The sequence below is a fragment of the Tursiops truncatus genome, chromosome 5, assembly GCF_011762595.2.
Source record: "Tursiops truncatus isolate mTurTru1 chromosome 5, mTurTru1.mat.Y, whole genome shotgun sequence".
Classification (NCBI taxonomy): domain Eukaryota; kingdom Metazoa; phylum Chordata; class Mammalia; order Artiodactyla; family Delphinidae; genus Tursiops; species Tursiops truncatus.
The window spans coordinates 111,006,266-111,028,163 of record NC_047038.1 but is presented as its reverse complement, the minus strand read 5'-3'; the positions used below and the strand labels follow the sequence as shown (position 1 = coordinate 111,028,163).

The 21,898-nt window shown below is 39.8% G+C and overlaps 1 protein-coding gene across 6 annotated transcripts in view; it reads left to right on the top strand.

Annotated features, from left to right (window-relative positions):
• ARHGAP10 (Rho GTPase activating protein 10) overlaps window positions 1-21,898 on the top strand; it is a 326,473-nt gene that overhangs the window by 104,179 nt on the left and 200,396 nt on the right. For 5 of the 6 annotated variants that reach the window (XR_012332146.1, XR_012332145.1, XR_012332144.1 and 2 more), the window contains exons 4-7: window positions 3,117-3,188; window positions 12,352-12,453; window positions 19,343-19,453; window positions 21,523-21,627. Coding sequence is in view for 3 of the 6 variants with exons in the window: in XM_019926557.3 (XP_019782116.1) it covers window positions 3,117-3,188; window positions 12,352-12,453; window positions 19,343-19,453; window positions 21,523-21,627 (390 nt within the window). In the remaining 3 variants the exon portion in view is untranslated. The remainder of the gene's footprint in view (window positions 1-3,116; window positions 3,189-12,351; window positions 12,454-19,342; window positions 19,454-21,522; window positions 21,628-21,898) is intronic. The other variant, XM_073805517.1, reaches the window with a different exon arrangement.

Below are 21,898 nucleotides of genomic sequence, written 5' to 3'. Positions count from 1 at the left end.
TGTTGATTCTTCCAATCCAAGAACATAGTGTATCTCTTCAACTGTTTGTATCATCTTTATTTTCTTTCATCAGTGTCTTATAGTTTTCTGCATACAGGTCTTTTTTCTCCGTAGGTACATTCATTCCTAGGTATTTTATTCTTTTTGTTGCAATGGTAAATGGGAGTGTTTCCTTAATTTCTATTTCAGATGTTTCATCATTAGTGTATAGGAATGCAAGAGATTTCTGTGCATTAATTTTGTATCCTGCTACCCTACCAAATTCATTGATTAGCTCTAGTAGTTTTCTGGTAGCATCTTTAGGATTCTCTGTGTATAGCATCATGTCATCTGCAAACAGTGACAGCTTTACTTCTTCTTTTCCAATTTGGATTCCTTTTATTTCTTTTTCTTCTCTGATTGCTGTGGCTAAAACTTCCAAAATTATGTTGAATACTAAGTGGCGAGAATGGGCAACCTTGTCTTGTTCCTGATCTTAGAGGAAATGATTCAGTTTTTCACCACTGAGGACGATGTTGGCTGTGGGTTTGTCATATATGGCCTTTATTATGTTGAGGCAAGTTCCCTCTATGCCCACTTTCCAGAGAGTTTTTATCATAAATGCGTGTTGAATTTTGTCGAAAGCTTTATCTTCATCTATTGAGATGATCATATGGTTTTTCTCCTTCAACTTGTTAATATGGTGTATCACATTGATTGATTTGGGTATATTGAAGAATCCTTGTATTCCTGGGATAAACCCCACTTGATCATGGTGTATGATCCTTTTAATGTGCTGCTGTATTCTGTTTGCTAGTATTTTGTTGAGGATTTTTGCATCTATGTTCATCAGTGATATTGGCCTGTAGTGTTCTTTCTTTGTGACATCTTTGTTTGGATTTGGTATCAGCGTGATGGTCACCTTGTAGAATGAGTTTGGGAGTGTTCCTCCCCCTGCTATATTTTGGAAGAGTTTGAGAAGCATAGGTGGTAGCTCTTCTCTAAATGTTTGAAAGAATTCGCCTGTGAAGCCATCTGGTTCTGGGCTTTTGTTTTTTGGAAGATTTGTATTCACAGCCTCATTTTCAGTGCTTGTGATTGGTCTGTTTATATTTTCTATTTCTTCCTGGTTCAGTGTCAGAAGGTTGTGCTTTTTAAGAATTTGTCCATTTCTTCCAGATTGTCCATTTTATTGGTAGATAGCTGCTTGTAGTAATCTCTCATGATCCTTTGTATTTCTGCAGTGTCCGTTGTTACTTCTCCTTTTTCATTTCTAATTCTATTGATTTAAGTCTTCTCCCTTTTTTTCATGATGAGTCTGCCTAATGGATTATCAGTTTTGTTTATCTTCTCAGCTTTTAGTTTTATTGATCTTTGCTATTGTCTCCTTCATTTGTTTTTCATTTATTTCTGATCTCATCTTTATGATTTCTTTCGTTCTGCTACCTTTGGTGTTTTTTTTTTTTTGTTCTTCTTTCTCTAATTGCTTTAGGTATAAAGTTAGGTTGTTTATTTGAGATTTTCTCGTTTCTTGAGGTAGGATTGTATTGCTATAAACTTCCCTCTTAGAACTGCTTTTGCTACATCCCATAAGTTTTGGGTTGTCATGTTTTCATTGTCATTTGTTTCTAGGTATTTTTTGATTTCCTCTTTGATTTCTTCAGTGATCTCTTGGTTATTTAGTAGTGTGTTGTTTAGCCTCCATGTGTTTGTATTTTTTGCAGATTTTTTTTCCTGTAATTGATATCTAGTCTCATAGTGTTGTGGTCAGAAAAGATACTTGATACGATTTCAATTTTCTTAAATTTACCAAGGCTTGATTTGTGACCCAAGATATGATCTATCCTGGAGAATGTCCCATGAGCACTTGAGAAGAAAGTGTATTCTGTTGTTTTTGGATGGAATGTCCTATAAATATCAATTAAGTCCATCTTGTTTAATGTGTCATTTCAAGCTTGTGTTTCCTTATTTATTTTCATTTTGGATGATCTGTCCATTGGTGAAAGTGGGGTGTTAAAGTCCCCTACTCTGTTTGTGTTCCTGTTGATTTTCTGTTTTATGGCTGTTAGCATTTGCCCTATGTGTTGAGGTGCTCCTATGTTGGGTGCATAAATATTTACAATTGTTATATCTTCTTCTTGGATTGATGCCTTCATCATTATGTAATGTCCTTCTTTGTCTCTTGTAATAGCTTCACAACTTTTAAAGGTTATACTCCATTTATAGTTATTAAAAATATTGGCTGTATTCCTCATATTGTACTTTATTTCCTTATACCTTATTTTATTTTTTAATATTTATTTATTTAGTTATTCATTTTGGCTGATCTGGGTCTTAGTTGTGGCATGTGGACTCTAGTTCCCCAGCCAAGGATTGAACTCAGGTCCCCCTTATTTGGGAGCGTGGAGTCTTAGCCACTGGACCACCAGGGAAGTCCCTGTTGTCTTTTTTTAGATTCCACATATAAGTGATATGCAGATTCTGTCTTAACATGAGAAGCCCTAAACGAGCCAATATAAAAATGAGTGAGGTTGTGGGTGGAGTCTGTGTGTGGTTCCTGTCATGGTGACCTTGCCAGCTCTCTGAATATTTGGGTGACTGACTGTCCTGAGCTGCAGTGACTCTGCTTTGCTAGCATAGCCTAAATCCTCATGAGGAATTTTCAGTGATGAAGGGCTGTCCTGCTACATTTAAACTTGTAGCCACAAACCTAGCCCTCTACATTATGTAGTCTGATCACTAATAATGGAATGTCATCGACTTTTAAATTTCTGAGCAGTGGGAGAAAAAAAAAACCCTTCCAACAGAAGTGTTCTGTTAATGAATGTGATAGACCCCTTTGTTGTTTGAAGCCAACCCTCTTGCTGTTTCCCTGAAGAAAGGGCTGTACTGGGGCTAGGTTGCACATTTCCCTGGCACTTTGCCGCACCTCCTCTTCCCCGAAAATATTTATGGAGATTTGATGTGTTAATAAGTTTAGAAGTGATTTAATGGTCACATTGGCAGGGTGAGATAAAGCAGTTCAGTGTGTTGTTCATTTTGTTTCTGGGTGGGGTGGAAGAGGGAAATGAAAGACTAACTTTTTCCTCTTTGGAAACCTAATACTCTGCTCTTCTGTTATCACTCTTGTTCTCTAGGCATTAAGTGTCACCGAAACCCTGATTAAACCCTTGGAAAAATTCAGAAAAGAGCAACTTGGAGCCGTCAAGGTTTGTGTCTAATTTGAGCACACTTGTAAACAGCAACTGTAGACACCTCTGCTGCTTGAGCGTACGCTCGGTTCACAGCAGCTTTGAAGGAGATGTTGGAGTCCACCGTCTGTTGTTTCATGTTTCAAATGTGCTTTGTCCCCTCTGGGGGAATATGGAATTGAAAACAAAACAGAAACGCCTGGACTGGATGGTAAAACCTCTCGTAATCATCTTTGGCTGCACCTTTCCATGTAGAGTTTTAAAAATATCTTTAAGCAGACAACACGTTTACTCTGTATAGAAACATCTTATCTCTGTAGGAAGGGCAGTGATTTCCATGCCCGCCTCAGCTTGATGGCAGACTGTAGCATCATACTAGGGTTTAAGATTAGAAATGCTGCTACACCAGCATGCCATTGAAACTAGAAAGAGAATATTCAGTTACAGTAAGTCCTCTACATACGAACCTTCAAGTTGCAAACTTTCAAAGATGCGAACGTGCGTTCGTATGTCCAGTCATGTTAAGTTAGTTGATGTGTCTGTAAGATTACTGTACTGTAAGGTTAAAAATGTTTTCTTTATTTTTTGTGTTTGTTTTTTGTGTATTATTTGTGTGAAAAGTGTTACAAACCTATTACAGTACAGTATTATATAGCCAATTGTGTTAGTTGGGTACCTAGGCTAACTTTGTTAGACGTACGAACAAATTGGACTTACGAATGCACTCTTGGAATGCAGCTCATTCGTATGTAGGGGGCTTACTGTATTGGGATGTATTTCCTTCAATTTAACACAAATTTATTGAGCGTCTGTTATGTGCCAGCATTGTTACGGGTGCTGGGGATTCAGAGGTGAGTGAACCACAGACTCTGTACTCAGAGCTCTGGGATGTAGCCAGGATTTCTGGGAATAGTGCAGGGACTTTGCCACTGGGAGCCTAGGATGTATTTAGCAACTTCTAACGTCTGCTAACTAAGAAACTTTGAAATTAACTCAGAGAGGTAATTTCCACCAGCCTCTCTTGAATGTTGTGCACGTACTTGAGGGAGAAAAAATAGCGTTTCCGTGTTGTTGACCATTTTTGGCTTGGCCTAAGGAGACGGGAATAACTTCAGTTTTAGGTAGGGAAGAGAGGTTTTATATTTATCTTTTTTTTCCCCCCATGCATTGGTGATGTGAGGTTTTTTTTTTTTCTTTATCTTTGTAAATAAACTATTAAAATCCTTTTCTACGAATAAACATTGTGGTCTCCATGGCGATAGCTATATAAATGGATCCAGAGAGGGCCAGCTTCTTAGCTGCTATTCATAGACTCAGTTCTCCTTTAAGTGACCTGTTAACATATTAGACACTTCTTTTTGGCATGATATTTTACAGTTTTTAACGAAGGGCTGTGTTTTGAGGGGAGGTCAGTGGGGGTACCACCCCAAGTCCTCTTCCTGGAATCGTTTGCTGAGCTACCTGAAGCTGGTTTGTGTCTGCTGGCTTTGTAGCAGGACATTGGGGGGTCTGGCTTCACATCTGTGACCTTGGGCAAGTAATTGGCTTTAGTTTCTTACCTGTAAGATGACAGACTGGGGATCTGGCTGCTCTAGTTTGCAGTTTCATGATTCTGTTTTCTCTGATCTTCATAGGCTGTCTTAAAACTTGAATAATCTTGGTTCTTTCTCTTTGAACATTTCATGGCAGGTACTGAATGTAAACATTTCTTCTTTTTCTTACTTTACTTGGATGATGGTCAGGAAGGATAAGGGTTATATTATGTACGTGAAAAATGAATGTGACTTAATTAATAGATGTATTTCCTTTTTATTTACCTACTGGGTTTTTAGAAATTTCTGGCCTTGAGCCTTCTCCTGACTCCTTCTCCTCCCAAGATTTGCCCAGCTTCTCATGTTGTGCCCGTTCAAAGTGTGGTTGACCCTTGAACAACTCAGGTTTGAACTGTGTGGGTCGACTTATATGTGGGTATTTTTCATTAGTAAATACTACAGTACTACAGGATCCACGGTTGGCTGAATCCACGGATGTGGAACCGCCTATGTTGAGGACCGACTCTAAGCTATACTCGGATTTTCAACTGCTCCTAGGTTGGCGTCCCTAACCTCTGCATTGTTCAAGGCTTAACTAACTGCAGAGCAGCTTGCAAAATAAATTGCCATATTACAAGGTTAAATTATTTTAATACTTTGTCTCTTGAGCTGTTTAATGGCCAAATTCTATCCTGAAGTCCCAGTTCTTTCTTTCTTTCTTCTTCTTATTATTTAAAAACATTTTCTCCCCTCCCCTCCGTCACACTTCATGGCATGCGGGCTCTCAGTTCTCTGACTGGGGATCGAACCGCGCCCCCTGCAGTGGAAGCACAGAGTCTTAACCACTGGACTGCCAGGGAAGTCCCCCATTTCTTTCTTTCTTCATTTTTTTTTTTTCTGGCTTCAGGTTTATGAAGGGTGTATCCTACACTCTTGTTCAGTACAGTGTGTGTGTTGGCTGTCACACCTATCGATGTTACCTGGGAGAAGCCTTTTTTTTTACTGGTAGTTTTGTGTATTAAACAGTAGAGAAAGGTAGTTTTCTAGGTTATATAGTGATATATAAGCATCTGTCTTTTTCATTAGATTGTTAAATCTTTAAGAGAAAAACCTATGCTTGTTTCTTTATTTTCTACCAGCCTCCACTCTGTCTTACTATAACGTATTTAATAAATAAACCAATTCTACTGTTCTTCTGTTCTATTCTAGAAGATCCAGGAAAGGGCTTATAACCTGGATATTTGATGATTTTCTCCATTTGTGCGTTCTAAACGCCAATCCTATTTTGAAAAGCACACGCTCTTGTTCCAGTGGTTTATTTACTTACGCAGGATACTTAAAAATAACTTAATTCTCTTAGGTTAAAGATCTTTTTTTAAATACCGTGAAGCAGTTTTCATGTGGGGAGAAAAAGACAAAAGACTTTAAAAGTTGACCGCAGCAGAATTTTTTAGATACCCTTGTCAAAATGTTTATCTTTTCTTTCCCTTCTCCTTTTTCCCATCTGGGACGGTCCTGTCTTTCGCTTTTGTATGCAAGCTCTTTCAGTTCCATTTACTTCTTCATTTTCCAGCATCCCAGTGACATGTGTAATTTGTGTTTTTAACATAATCGAAACTGCTAGGTGGCTTTTGTAAACTGGATTTTTTAGGAGCCCCCAGGACTTCTTTTCTGCTGTTTCACTTCTATTTGGATGTGTTCCCTGTCAGTCACGTCAGTTTGGTTTGGGCTTCAACCTCCGTCCTGTAGGTTCTGCCACATTTTCTCATGTGCCTGCCCGGTTCTTGTCTCTGTTTAAAGAGCCCCATTTCCCACTGCGGGACACAGTCGTTCTGTGCTGTGTCCCATCAGTTCAGAGTTTTCTTCACGGCCTCTCTTAGCTTTACTTCCACGGAAGCTCTTTTCCCTTCCCCAGAAGCTTGTCACTTATTCCTAAGTATCTGCATAACATTTTGTCGATAACCATTGCTCATTAAATGTCAGTTTAGCCACAGGAAACTAATACAGGCACCAGGCAACATCGGAGCCAAGTGCATTGTGTACAAACTCCAAGAAATACTAGAACTTGCTAAGAGTTAACAGTGGGAGAATTTAAAATGGCTTTGTCTGAAAGGGGCAGCATGCAAATAATCAAACGGATACAACGAAATGATACTGATAATTTATAGAGCCTATTCAAATGCTGTTTTGCAAAGAGCTAATTACTGTTTTATTCAATAGAGTAAAAGGTTTAACCAGAAGGCTTGAAAAAATGTTTATTTCATAAATTATACCTTAGTAGCTCAGCCATTACCAGACTCTCACCCCATATTTCCTTTGTATTTCTTTTCAAGACTATGCCTAACGACTAAATGTTTAATAAAAATTAAAAATTAATAAAAATCAACTTCCTGAGATTCTGTAAATGACTGCACAATGTGGGTTAAAAAGCAAATTTATTTGAATAATTTCTCAATTTATGTTTGATAGAGCAGGAAAAAGGTGATTTAATCACATTTCTTTCATTTTTAGTAATAACAACCTTATCAGGCCTATCCTATGGCACAGTGCCAGAGGCCTTGGGATATACAACTATGAATTAAAACACTGGTCGGCCTTTAAGAAATTGGCAAGTCTGTGTGGGTGATGTCAAAATAAAAAAAAGGCAATAAAAATGCACTGTGAAAAGTGCTCTGATACGAGTAAGCATCGGTGCTCTGTAGGTGTCCTATCATCTTGGCTTTGGAGCGCCAGGAAAGTCTTTCAGGAAGACCTGATTCTCCCTCATTTGGAATCCTGCTTCTGCCCCTTAAGTGGCTCTGTGATTTGGGGCAAGTTACTTAAGGCCTCTGAGCCTGTTTCCTGATCTTTAAAACGAGACTTAGGACACCGGTCTCTGAACGTTTCGCGAGGCTTCAGTGCATTTGCTAACATATTTCTGGGGTCTGGCATATACACATATGCATATATGTGTACATATTTCTGGGGTCTGGCATATACACATACATATATGCAGGGCCTGGCATATACACAGTTGCAGTTCTTTTAGGATCCCCTTTGTGACATGCTCCATATCAGCTTGCCAAAAAGAACTGTGCAGGTTTTTGTCCACTCTTGGCGTGCCGGGTTCAAGCACTGTGGCTTGTGACCCCCCCTGGCCGGATGGTGCTAAGGTGATGGATAGGTGACTCGAGAGCAACGGCACCGGAACCAGCAGTGGCACTTTGTCAGGGTCGGTGTCGCTGCTCTATAGGCTTCTCCCTTCCCGTGTCCTCTGACCGATATCTCCTGGGCGCCTACTGGGTGTGCAGGTAGAGGCTGACTTCTCATTGCCGTGGAGAGGCTGAAGGAGCTTAAAGGCAAAAGGGGGTGGGGGGCTGGGTAGGGCAAATGAAGTGTCAAGGAGGACTGGTGACATTGGTGCAGGAGTTGAGGGAGGCGGCTGTCCCCCTACTGGAGGAGACAAGGAGTACTTCATGGAAGAGGTGGCATTTCCACCGCCTGGTTTGGGGGTAAAGGCTGAGTTTCCAATGCCCTGGGCTGTAGTGTGTTGGTGGACCAGGGGAGCAGAACAGGGATTGCAAAGCTCTTGTTGGCCTGGATATACAGGAAAAAGTGCTCCTGCCGAGTGTGTTGTATGTGCTGTGAATCTTGTTTCTTGTATGTGCAGCATTACTCCCACCTTTTTATTTAAATAAAGAGGGAGAAGGAGTTGGAATCTCTAAGAAAGTATTTAAGCTCCTGTCTAGACTAGTCAGGCCTTATTATTTACTGTTCGTAGTTTGAAAATAAGTCTTTTCATTTCCTCATCCTAGAAAATTTGTAAAATACCAAAGATATTTAAAAAAGAAAGTTACCTGGTAACTTAAAAATTTCCCCTTCTTCTAAAACAAAGCAAAAAATTCTAGTACCCTGCAGAAATGTGGACAGTCCACAGGTGTGTTCAAACTTTTGTGAATTCTTTATATGTTCTTTACTCATTTTTCCTTGGAAGTGTAATGTGTGATTTGAGCAAAAACTTGCTCAATAAAGAGTGTTTTATGTGTTAGGAACATTTACTTCTTTTCTTCCATATTAATTGTATCTTCTCTCTGCCTGTTGTTTGCCTTTTGCCTTATTTATTGTGTATTTTTGATATCTAGAAGTTCTTATGGCTTCTTCCATTTCTCTTTTGCTCAGAAGTTCCTTCTCTGTTCTGAGATCTGATTGAAAATACTCTTTTTTGGCTTCATTTTTTACTTGTGGTTCTTTCAGTCCATCTGGAATTAATTTTGATTTGAGACATGGTTCTCTTTTTATTTCCAGCTAGTTAACCAGTTATACCCACACCATTGGTTGAGTAATATTTTTTTATCCAGTGATTTGTGATGAAACCTTTATATATATATATATATATATATATATATATATATATGTATGTATGTTTACTTCTAATAGATTCAAAAAACCTGATTATTTATGTTTTGTTTCTTAGGTTTATTAAGGCCCTCTACCATTTACACCATCTACATCTTATTTGACTAGTTATGCTGTTTTAAGTAATAGCGCTTCTTCACTGTTTTTTTTGTTGTTGTTTTTGCATGTGTGATTCTATAACATTACAAGCTGACTTCCCATGAGTCATCTTTAACTTGTAAACATTTCGTTTGGCTTACTCATGTTAAAACTGAAAAAAAATTTTTTGTTGCCACCATTTAAAAATCACTGGGTTTTCCAGCTGTTCCAGAAAAATCAGAAGACAAGGCCTGTGTACTGGGCTTATATTTCCACATGGCAGAAATCTGCAGGGGCTCTGTTATGGCTGCCTGCCGTCCTAGAATAGATGTGGGCTACCTGATTTGCCCTTGCCTCCACCTTTCCTTACTGAGTTTTACTTCCAGCTTGACTCAGACTCACTTGAGTAATGCTGTTTCATAAAAAAGTTTTCATTGTATTAATTTGATCCTTGATAGAGCCTTTTGTCTCATATGGCTCAATTTATTATATATATGTATATATATATATATATATACACACACACACACATACATATATATGTATCCTACATTGCAGTGTTGAAGAAAAAGGGCTCCATTCTTTATTGAATGCTGCTTGAACACAATTCCTTTTAAAATTCATATTATTTAAGTGCCAAAAGTCATATGAATACAAAGAAACAGAATATTCTATAGTGACCTTGAGAAGAAATGCAAGGAGAAACAATTATCTGAGTCTTAAGATTCAAAAACAAAACACAGTAGCGTTTGTATAATACCATACCAAGTACGAACAATTGTATTTCCACTCTAATTGGTGGGCGTGATGTTGTTTCTTGGCTAAATTCTTTCTTCACAGAGCCTTGATAGAACCATTTTCTTTCACTCCCAACCTAACCCACATGCTAATTTACATGCCCCACTATTGCTGCGTGTGCTGGGGTGTTTTGACTGCTGACTTTAGCATCATTGCATCCTTTGTCCCCTTCTGTGATTCACATGAAATCAAAGGAGTAAAAATGTTTTCAGTATTCTCTGGTAAGTACTAATCTGCAAAGATGGTGAGCACGTTTAATCACATGATCTCGCTTTGCAGCGTACTTGCGGTAAATGCAGCTGTGTCACCTCCATTTCTATCTCATTTAAACCTGAGAAACTGATGCTCAGAGAATGCTGTGACCCTGGGGCAGTGTCACAGAACAATGCGTGGCTGCTAGAACCTGCGTCTCTGACACCTAATCCAGTGCATGCTCTGCAATATGAACTTTTAAAAATAGTGGAGATTTTGAAGTAGTGGCCATATGTTCTTTTTAGCTTATTTTCTGTTAGTCATTAAAATCGTTCAGGAAGTGCGTCATAATGAAAAGCAGAAAAGAGAGTAACCATGTAGTATTAATGCCTTAAGCTTTTAAAAAAATAGTTGTAAATTAGACCTAGGACATAAAGAAAAAATGTGCTTCTGTTTCAACAGAAGTTTGACTATTCTCATACATAGGCGAACCGTAGGGTCACAGAATTTTAGGATTGGATCTAAGAATGAACTAGTACAAAACCAAATCCCTGATCTTTTCAGTAGGAAAACTAAGGTTCTGTATTGTTAGGTGCTCCCCTCCCCGCCCCCGAAAGATGTGCAGCTAGTTGGTAATTAAACTTGGAGTAGAAATGGGAAGAAGTAACAGTTCCCGAGTCTGTCTCTTCCATCAGTATGGGGATTAATTTAGGGTCTTTAGGTGGGCTGGCAGAGCTCCCTTCCTGGCTTCTCACAACAGTTTGTAGTCCTGTGGAGTGAAAAAATGATAATAAATGTGAAGAAACAGAATTTTTGTGCTTTATTTACTCCTTTTGCTTAATAGGGAAAAGATCATGCCAGAAAAGGCTGGGAGAATCCATTATTTTTGACCTAGAAAACGGAAGTTGGAAAATAGGGAAGGGAATGTTCCTTTTCAGGAGGCCTTGGAGAGTTGGTGAGAGTTTGAAGTTAATGGAAACATTCTGACAGCATGAGGACATCGCGTGTGCTCATTGGTGCTCCGAAATGTTTATGAGAAATCTACTTACCTTTGGCAAGCAGTGTTGGGGAGATACTCTGTCTTCACTGCTGCCTTAAAAAAATTTGGTTCCTTGTGAAATAGGGAGGGTGGGAGGGAGGCTCAGGAGGGAGGGCATATGGGGATCTATGTATGCATATGGCTGATTTACTTTGTTGTACAACAGAAACTAACACAGCATTGTGAAGCAATTGTACTCCAATAAAGATGTATTTAAAAAAATAAAAATGCACAGGGAACTCTATTCAGTACTCTATAATGACCTATATGGGAAAAGAATCTAAAAAAAAGTGGATATATGTATATGTATAACTGATTCACTTTGCTGTACACCTGAAAATAACACAGCATCACAAATCAAGTATACTCCAATAAAAATTTGAAAAATATATTTAAAAAAATTTAAAAAAGCTACTCTAGCAAAAGGAAAGCAAATGCTGTTTCCAGGCAGTGCCTGAGAAATGTTTGTAATGTTAACCAAAGGATCTTGGTACAAGTATGTCAGTATTATTTTAGGCCTTGTTGACCTATTGCTAGTATTCTAGACAGTGTTAAAGAAATCACTCCTAAGGTTTGGGTGAGTAGATGACATTCCTGGTCAGAGGATTTTATTGTGATATTCATACTGGACAATTGGGGAAGATCTTTTAAGATATTTCCTACTGCCCCAGTGGTGATGATGATGATTTTTTTTAATGTAGATCAAAACTTACTCAGTTTTAAGTGAATTCCATTTCTGTGCCAAAATCTGTACTGTAGCAAGTTTGCTTTTTTAAACTTTATTATGTTCTTATTATGTGTTCATCTTAAAAATATATATTTTTTTGAATGGAAGGACAAGTGAATGGCATTAATTCCAAACACTGATACGTATGAAGAGTTGAAAAATAACAGGCTTGGAAAAAAGCCCATTAAAGGAAAAAAAGAAAAAAATAAGTGACTCTTCAATCCTAATGCTGTCTTGATGAGTAGTAAGCAGTATGGCCTGGGTGCAGATAGAGTTTCCAGATAACTCCTTCACACTTCGTGGTATTTTCTTTTATTTTGGGGTATTTTTCATATTTTGGGTTTCCCAATGGATTAACTATGTGTATGCCTTTTTTTTCCCTTTTGTAATCACAGTTGTCTATGTTTTTCTGATTTGTAGGAAGAGAAAAAGAAGTTTGACAAAGAGACAGAAAAGAACTATAGCCTAATTGATAAACATTTGAATTTATCAGCGAAAAAGAAAGACTCACATTTACAAGAGGTATTGTTTTTATTTTTCTGTTAACTTGTTTCTAAAATTCAGTAATCAGTGCATGCCTTTTTTTAAAAAACTGTGCTTTTCTTTTGAAAACATTTCATCCAGGATTATTAGAGGTGGAAAAAATGACCAGGTATCACCATGAATAAAAGAGCTCTTTTGGAACAAGATGTAAAATATAGACCTCTTAGGGTGATTAATGCAGTGTGGATTCATAGTATTAAAAGTTTTGGTTCTGAGTATATTTTCACAGGAACAGTCATTTTAACCAGCATAACTGAGAACAGATATATGATTTTCAGGAATAGATTCATTAATTGGCTTTCAAGATTTCTTGAAGAAGTGAATTGAGTAAGCTCCTCCCCCATTTGGCTTTTATGTGAAGGCAGCATTAATCTTAACGCAGAAGATTCAGGAGTTTTCACCTTCATTGGAAAGAGAGCACCTGTTTTACTTGTGTTAACAGACTCATTTTTTTGTTTTTGGAGGGAGCTGTATGTAAGAAGAAAGGAATTTATATCTTGTCTCTCATTTTCTCTTTCTGTTTCTTAAATCCCCTGCCACCTGTTTTTCCTCACTGGCACACTTGAATGGAAACTCAGTTGTTTACAGTTTGTAACATATGCTTTCCTTAAACATAATGCTGTTTGCAGCTGTAAGGATCTTGACTCATCCCACAAAAGTGTGATGTTTTTTTCTTCCATTTGTTTGTTTTTAAACACATAAGGAATCCAGGCATGATATGCCACTATAATATACACTTAGTGAAATATCATCAAAATGACAACATTGTAGAATAAACCTGGGTTATGTTTACATGTCACAGATTTAGTTGCAAACTCTGTGTGTGTGTGTGTGTGTGTGTGTGTGTGTGTGTGTGTGTGGCGGGGTTATTTTGACATTACCTACACGTCACGTTTTCTTTTGTCTGGCTAGTACTTTTTTTTTTTCTTTTCTATTTTTGCGGTACGCAGCTCTCTCACTGTTGTGGCCTCTCCCGTTGTGGAGCACAGGCTCCGGACGTGCAGGCTCAGCGGCCATGGCTCACAGGCCCAGCCACTCCGCGGCATGTGGGATCCTCCCGGACCAGGGCACGAACCCGTGTCCCCTGCATCGGCAGGCGGACTCTCAACCACTGCGCCACCAGGGAAGCCCTCGCTAGTACTTTTGACGGACATTTAGATGGCATTTGACGTTCTGTAAAAGAGAGAGGCCCTTTTGTACCATTTGATCCTCACTCCAATACTGTGGGTAGGGCTCCATTCTCTCTTCCATATTACGTAGGAAACCATGCACTTGTTATGTGTGTTCCCTCATCTCCTACCCTCTGTCTTTTTTGAAATGACAGCTGTTGCTCTTCGAGGCTCTCTTTATGCTAGCAGTTTTCTACCTCTCTTCTCCCCTGATCTCTGTTTTCAGGTATCCTGAAGGGATTTTCATGCACCGGGTCACTTTCCATCTCCACCTCACTATCTAATGAGGTATCATTAGGCAAAGTCTGTAAAGTCAGTCTTGGCCCTTTTGCTCTCACCCCATATCTAGGCCATCAGCCTATGTCTTCTTTAGCTTCAGAATATTCTCGGAATATGGCCAGTTCTCCTGACTCCCCACCCCTGTCACCCGGCATCTCTTGCACAGATTACTGCAAAGGCCACCCTGCTTTCACCAGGGTGTCCCTACAGTTTATTTTCTGTACAACAGCGGAGTGAGCCTTCATGTTCCTCTTCTCTAAATACTCCTAACAGCTCCCTTTAGAGGCCCTGGGCGTATCCCGCCTGCCCTCACACCCACGTGGCTGCCTTGCTCTGGCTTGGTTCCATGCTGAGGGCCTGTGCTTTGTTCATCCTTCTGCCAGATCTGCATGCCTCACTCCTTCAAATAGTCTTCCAAATACTCTCCACTCAGACTTCTCCTTACTAGAGAAGTTTTCCAGCCATCTTATTTAGAGTGTCCCCCTTACTCTCCTTTATTTTTTTTTTCATACTCTGACAGCCTTTTTTTTTTTTTTTGCGGTTCACGGGCCTCTCACTGTTGTGGCCTCTCCCGTTGTGGAGCGCAGGCTCAGCGGCCATGGCTCACGGGCCCAGCCGCTCCACGGCATGTGGGATCCTCCCGGACCAGGGCACGAACCCGTGCCCCCTGCATCAACAGGCGGACTCTCAACCACTGCGCCACCAGGGAAGCCCTCTGACAGCCTTTTGACTCACTACATATTCCGTTGTTACATGGCTTCTTCCCATAGGATGTAAGCTCCTTGCAGGCAACAGCTGTGTTCTGTTCAGCACTCTGTCCTCAATGCCTAGAATGAGACTTGTCAGGGAATAGGCACTTAATAAATATTTACCCAATGAACAAGTGTGAAGATTGTGAGGTAGGGCTTCGATAGTTTCATCATTCCCAAAGATAATTAAACTCCAGATGGGAAATTTGAAGAGACCGTCAAGGAGAATCATTTTAGTTTCACTTAAATTACATATTCTTGGCTGTCTTGCTCTGTTTGCTCTTTACAGACATAGAGACTCCCACTTGACCTAGCTTTCCATTGCAAGCGTGAAGGCCGTAAGAAGGGGGATGCTCGTTAATGGGGAAAAGGTTAGATCTGGATTTTGGTTACTTTTGGCAGTGGCTAATGCATTGCTCATCTTCAGTAAACTGAGGTGCTCAAGAGATTAATAAAGGTTGCTGAGACTGGTACTGACCAAAGGCATAGAAACTTGTTATCTATTCTTTCCTCTTGTTTCCAGTGAAAATAACAGGAGGAAATTATGGCAGACACCAGGCTGGCAATTTTAGTAATTCTATTAGTACCTTTACCTGTAGCTCTGTTTATTGAGCACAGTGGCTTCTGCCTCCATCACAACCCGACATTCTAATTAATATTTGCACTAGAACAAGAATTGGATATTCGAGAACATTCCATGACTGCTGATTTTTGAAGTATATTTTTGTTTCCTGATGCCAATTAAAAATTGGCACCTGCCACCTGTCTCTACAAGGATTAAGTCACTAGCCTAGCTCTGAGGAACTAACTGCTCCAGGGCTGTAGTCCTCGTTTTGCCCCAAATCAAACTGAACTCACAGCTCGCACGCTGTACATTTTTTTTAAGTCGGCACTGAGTCGTCACATAATTATGTTTCAGTAAATATGACCAGAGAAATAGATCCTTTGAATATCTTTGTGTGAGTGATCTACTTCTTTTATACATATTAACAGCAAGAATGGTTAGAAATGAGATGATAATCAAATTGAAATTGTATGTTTGTTTTAAAAAAATGACTTTTGCTTGGTGTAATAAAAAGTATAGTTCAAATGTAATGTGTGTTTTCCAACACCACCAAGCAACTGACTCAACTCTGACACTACCTAGAGACAGCATCAGATCCAACAGGTTAAGGGCTCAGGTGGACAAGATTGCCCCACTTCTGACTAGCAGATGCAAACTATTATCTACAGAATGGGTAAACAACAAGGTCCTACTGCATAGCACAAGGAATTATATTCAATATCCTGTAATAAACCATAAAGGAAAAGAATGTGAAAAAGAATGTGTATGTGTGTATAACTGAATCACATTGCTGTACACCAGAAACTAACACCTTGTAAATCAACTGTAATTCAGTTAAAAAAAAAAAAAATAAAAGACTACCCCACTTCCGACATCAGTCTGAAGCCCTGGTTGTTACCTGTGCTTCTGACTGGCTACAAAGAAGAGGTTCCTATGACCCCTTCCTTGCTAGAGCGGCTCACAGAACTCAGAAACATTTAGTTAAGTTTAGCAGTTTATTACAACAGATAATATAGAGGATACGGTTGAACAGCCAGATGAAGAGGTGCACAGGGCAGGGTCTGGAAGGGTCCCAAGTGCAGAAACTTCTGTCCTCATGGAACTGCGGTACGTCACTCTCTAGGCAAGTGGATGTGTTTCCTGTTAACCTGAAATAAATAGTCTGCTAGGTATTTCTCCAGCAAAGATGGGTTTATTCGGGATCAGCAGAGAATTGCAGTTTAGGGTCTGCAACCATGGGGAACCAAGGGCAAGTTTCTGCACGGCAAGGGAAGGAGAACACTTTTGTTGAGAGGGAAAGAGAGTTGAGAGGGCTATAGTAAAGAGTCCCTGGCTTTTCTTGGGCTGGGTCCTAGCCAGGAAAGAAGAGTGGTCTTTCTTCTTGTTGGGCTCTGCGATGGTCTGAAGCCATGTGAGCTCCCCCTTCTGGTGAGTTTTCCGTTTATTAATTTTTTACATTACCAACCTGGAAGCTCATGAGCTCTTGTTCAAGAGCTGTTATAGAACTTAATTTACAGTGTTCCCCTCTTCCCAGAAATAGGTGGGTAGAGCTGAAAGTTCTACCCCTCTAATGAGTGCTATCTTGGGCCCCTACCCTAAGTCACCTCATTAGCATAAACTCAAGCGCTCTCAAAAGGGGCTCCTTACAAATGACTAGAGACACTTCTGTCGCTCAGGAAATTCCAAGGGTTTTAGGAGATTTGTGCCAGGAAGTCTGAGACAAAGACCACGTACACTTTTTCTTACATCACATATATAGTGATTGCCTTTTAGACTGAGTCAGGCTAAAGGACGGTGCTGCTAGGTATAATTTGGATGTCTGTGGCATTGTTGAGGTTACCGGCATGGGTTACCGGCAGTCCCAGGGTTTCTTGTGGTGGACCATGCTGCACCTGGCACAGTGGTTCTGAACACTCAGAGCATTAGGAAGCTGTGGACAGAAGCTGACCTGCCATGCCGGGGTAATTGCAGTAACACAGCCAGGCGAGAGAATCCACTAAAATTAAATTAAAAAACCACCTTGGTAAATCTGACCCTGGTGTCATTTTCTTGAAGGACATTTCCTAGTAACAATAACATGAAAAATCCACCCTTAACCTCCCCTATCTCCATTTTATTAAATACTCAACACACTCACATTGTTTCTCCTGGGAGTTGTGTCTGTTAACTGCTAGTGGCTGAACTCTCCATCTCTGGATCTTAGAGGCATAAAAAAATCATGATTTTTATGAGTGTTAGGTAGAAATTCTCATTTTGGCTTAGTAACAAACACTCTTATTATAGTTAAACATTACTTTAATTAAAAAAGGATACGATGCCAAAAAAATTATCACCTGTTAGATAAATACTTTTTTTCCCCCAAATTAAAAACTTTTTGTGGTGGTAAAATATACACGACAAAGCATGATTTTAACCAAGTTCAGGCATGCAGTTCATTCGGTGTCATTAAGTACAGTCACACTGTTGTCAGTAACCACCACATTCCAGCTCCAGAGCCCTTTCAGCTTGAGATACTGAAACTCTGTGCCCATTAAACACTAACTCCCCAGCCCCCTTGTGCTCCCAGCTCCCCAGCGACCACCATCCTACTTCCTGTCTCTGTGAATTTCACTGTTCCGGCTACCTTATCTAAGATAAATCATACAGCATCTGTCCTTCTGTGACGGGCTCATTTCACTTAGCATAATGTTCTCAGGGTTCATGCATGTTGCAGCAGTGCCAGAATGTCCTTGCATTCTGTGGCTGAACAACATTCCATTATCTTTGGAGACCACATTTTGTTTATGCCTTCACCTGTCGGTGGACACTTTGGTTGCTTCTACCCTTTAGCTGTTGTGAATAATGCTACTGTGAATGTGTGTGTGCAAGAATCTCTTTGAGTCCCTGCTTGCAGTTCTTGTGAGTATATACCCAGAAATGGAATTGCAGGATCATATGGTCATTCTATTTTTAAGTTTTTTTTGTTTGTTTGTTTGTTTTTTTTAGAGAACTGCCATACTGTTTTCCATAGCAGCTGCCTCATTTTACATTCCCACCAGCAGTGCACAAAGTTCCAGTTTCTCCACATCTTCACCAATACTTGTTATTTTTCTGTTTTTTTTTTTTTGTTTTTTATTTTGGTGGGGGGAGATAGGGTTTTTTGGATTATTTTCTGATATCTTTTGTTTGTTTTTTGTTTTTGATAAGTGTGAGGTGGTACCTTGTGGCTTTGATTTCTGTTTCCCTAATGACAAGTGATGTCCAGCATCTTTCTCTGTGCTTAGATATGGCCTCTTTGGAGAAATGTCCAGATAAATACTTCTGGACCTAAAATTAGCTGAGTTAGGAAATACAAGATGCCTTGTAAGAACAGTTCTGAGGACCAGAGGTTTCACTACTGTTCCTCTGTGGAACCATCTGCTCTCTCAATTCCCTTCTAGTTAGACAAGAGAAGCTGGAACCTTTCTTTGGAATAGTCTCCTGACCATCTGGTGCCTGTTCCCTCCCAGAGGACAGGACATGGTGAGGACTTAGGAGGGCGACTGCCTCCAGATGGGCTTCCAGCCCATGCCTCTCTGCAAAAGCCAAGTTCTTGAGATGGTGCCGTCACTTCCTCACCTGCTGCCCTCACTCCTGAGAGCTGTGGCGACTGGAATTTGCTCAGCCCTCCTTCCCGGGCCACTTCATTCTTAGGCGATTTGTTAATGGAAATAATGTTTATGTAATTTGGGTTCTACATGTGCGGTTCCACCTTGGGTGTCCGTTGTGGTTGGGTAGGTTTTTCATGAAGTGCCTTTTACTGTTTGATCTTCTGTCCTTCGGGGCCAGTCTCGTCACAGAGAGCAGGGGTTTGCAAACGATGTCTGCAGAGAGTCAGTTAGTAAATATTTTAGACTTTTGAAGATCACGAGGTCCCTGTTGCAACCACTCAAGTCAGCTGTTGTACCCGCAAGTCTACATAGAAGATGCATAAAGGAGTAGTCCTGGCGCTGGTCCAGTACAGCTTCGTTTAGAATAACAGGCAGCAGGCTATATTTGGCCCATGGACTGTAGTTTTGCAGACCTCGGGCAAAGAGTTTCACTCCGAACCATCTCTAATTTGACTGGCCTCCATTATTTTAACATAGGCAGATATCCAAGTGGAACAGAACCGGCAACACTTTTACGAACTGTCTCTTGAATATGTGTGTAAGCTTCAGGAAATCCAAGAGAGGAAGAAGTTTGAGTTTGTGGAACCTGTAAGTATAAATAGCAAGTTGCTCTGCTAGTCGAATTTCGTGATATAAGAGGAATGTGTTTCTTTGAAGATCTAATTTATGGTTGCTAGAGGCTGTGGTGCATAAACACGAAGCAAGACATCGTAAATTGTACACAGTGCACCCAGAGCCATGAAGTCAAAGAATCACTTCTAAATAGTGGTTCTCGGCCTTGTTTGCACAGCAATGTGTAATGAGTATTATTCCTTTTGCCATATGGTCTCAAGGACTCTGCAATCAGGTACAACTTCTGCCATCCTAGCTGTAACTCCACCCTTAAAAAAAAAAAGTCCCCATGAAAGAAATTGTATTGGAATGTGAGTGAGCGTGTGATATTTATGGGATAATCTTTATTCAAGTTTGTTCTAAAGCAAGTGCATCCAGCAAGTGCATTCAGCAATTATTGGTAACCAACTATTTCTAATACAATTCACAATGCTTATGCAACCTAAGTTAAGAACCAGTGTGTGGAACATTTGAAACTATTTTGTAAGTTACTCTGACATTTCTTTTTTTTTTTTTTTTGCGTTACACGGGTCTCTCACTGTTGTGGCCTTTCCTGTTGGGGAGCACAGACTCCGGATGCGCAGGCTCAGTGGCCATGGCTCACGGGCCTAGCTGCTCCGCGGCATATGGGATCTTCCCGGACCGGGGCACGAACCCGTGTCCCCTGCATCGGCAGGCAGACTCTCAACCTCTGTGCCACCAGGGAAGCCCTCTGACATTTCTTTATACTTATTTTAGAAACACATGATTTTTTTTTGTGCTTATATAGATGCACTCTGAGAGCTTCAGTTACTTATATGTTAACATATCTACGAATATATGTATCTTCTGAATCAAAATATAAAGGGTATTTTATACTGTGGGTTTTAGCAAAAAAACCAGAGGTACACTGAGATTCATGATTGTCAAGATTCACTTTAATTTTAACATAGACTATATTGCATGTGATTTTAAAAAACAGCTTTATTGAGATATAATTCACATGCCATACAATTTACCCACTGTGTGTATGATGTTGAGCAACAAACCAAAAAAAACCAAGTAATGATTCACTAAAAATTAGCATTCGTGGAAGCTATGGTCCAGTGGAGTAATTGAATTACCCTAAATTAAACAATTAGAGAAAACCTCCTTAAAGCTTTCTTTTTATGTGAAATCATAATAATGGCCTACATTTTATATACTGAGCATTTACAGTGTGCTCAGTCATTGTTCAGGTGGTTGTTCTAAGTACTTTTCTGTGATCATGCATGTATTCCACACGGTACCCTACTGAGGAGATATTTTAATTATCCCACTTAGCAAATGTAGAAATTGAAGTAGAGAAACTTCAGTAATTTGCCCCAGTTGGGAACTGACCCTTGCTGGCCACTTGACGTCAGAGTCCCCAATTCCTTACCATTATGCGGTGTGACGTTCTGAAGACAGTGAATCTCAGGATTTCCTTAACCCTCACCCCAAATCACTCTTACTCTAGATTTTCTCACATGTGGGGGAGAAGCAGTGCCCTCTGATCAAGAGGGGCAGGTGGAGAGTTTGTAGGAAACTCAGGGCTTAATTACTGCCCTGCCTCTGCCCCTCTCTGCTCCAGTCACTGAGCATCCTTGTCAACAAAACAGAGAGGTTACTCTGCACTGGATGCCCTTCGAAAGAGCTTTTAGCTCTTTGATCTGTATTTCACTTTCCTTTTAGGTCCTATCGACCTATAGTGATAAGGTTTCAATTATAAATGAATATAGGGATTCTCTTGACTCAAAAGGACAAATGGATGATGTAGAATTCCATTTCTCCTATACAGCATACTGTAAAAGCTGTCTAATGGCTCTGATAGTTAAGGAAAAAAATCACAAATCCTTTTATTTTTTTTATAGGGACAAATTAATGAATAATATGCAGTTAGATGTAGTTGAATTCTAGTGACTTCCTTTTAATTATTGTACTTCAATAGAATCATAATGAGATGAGGCAAAATACGTGACTTTTTAATTTATTTTTTTCATTGAGATTTTTTGGGTGCTAATGTCATCTTTTCTCCTTTGTTTTAGATGCTGTCATTTTTTCAGGGAATGTTTACTTTCTATCATCAAGGCCATGAACTTGCCAAAGACTTCAATCACTACAAAATGGAACTACAGATCAACATTCAGAATGTAAGAAAACGGAAGCTTTCTCCTAAAAAAGATGCTTGAGAGGTGTAGTTTTGATTTCTTTGGTGTATGAAAAGCCTTAAACCAAGACCAGGCTGATCTGTTGGTACCGAGAAACTGAGGCTACGTTGCCACCTTCTGGTCAGTTCTTGGTGTAACAAACTGTTTTCCAGGAAGGGAGGCTCCGAATTCTGCTGCAGGCAGCTCTGTTTTGTTTTGTTTTGTTTTTCAAGAATTCATTTCCTATAATTTATTTTTCTTCCCTTATTTTCAG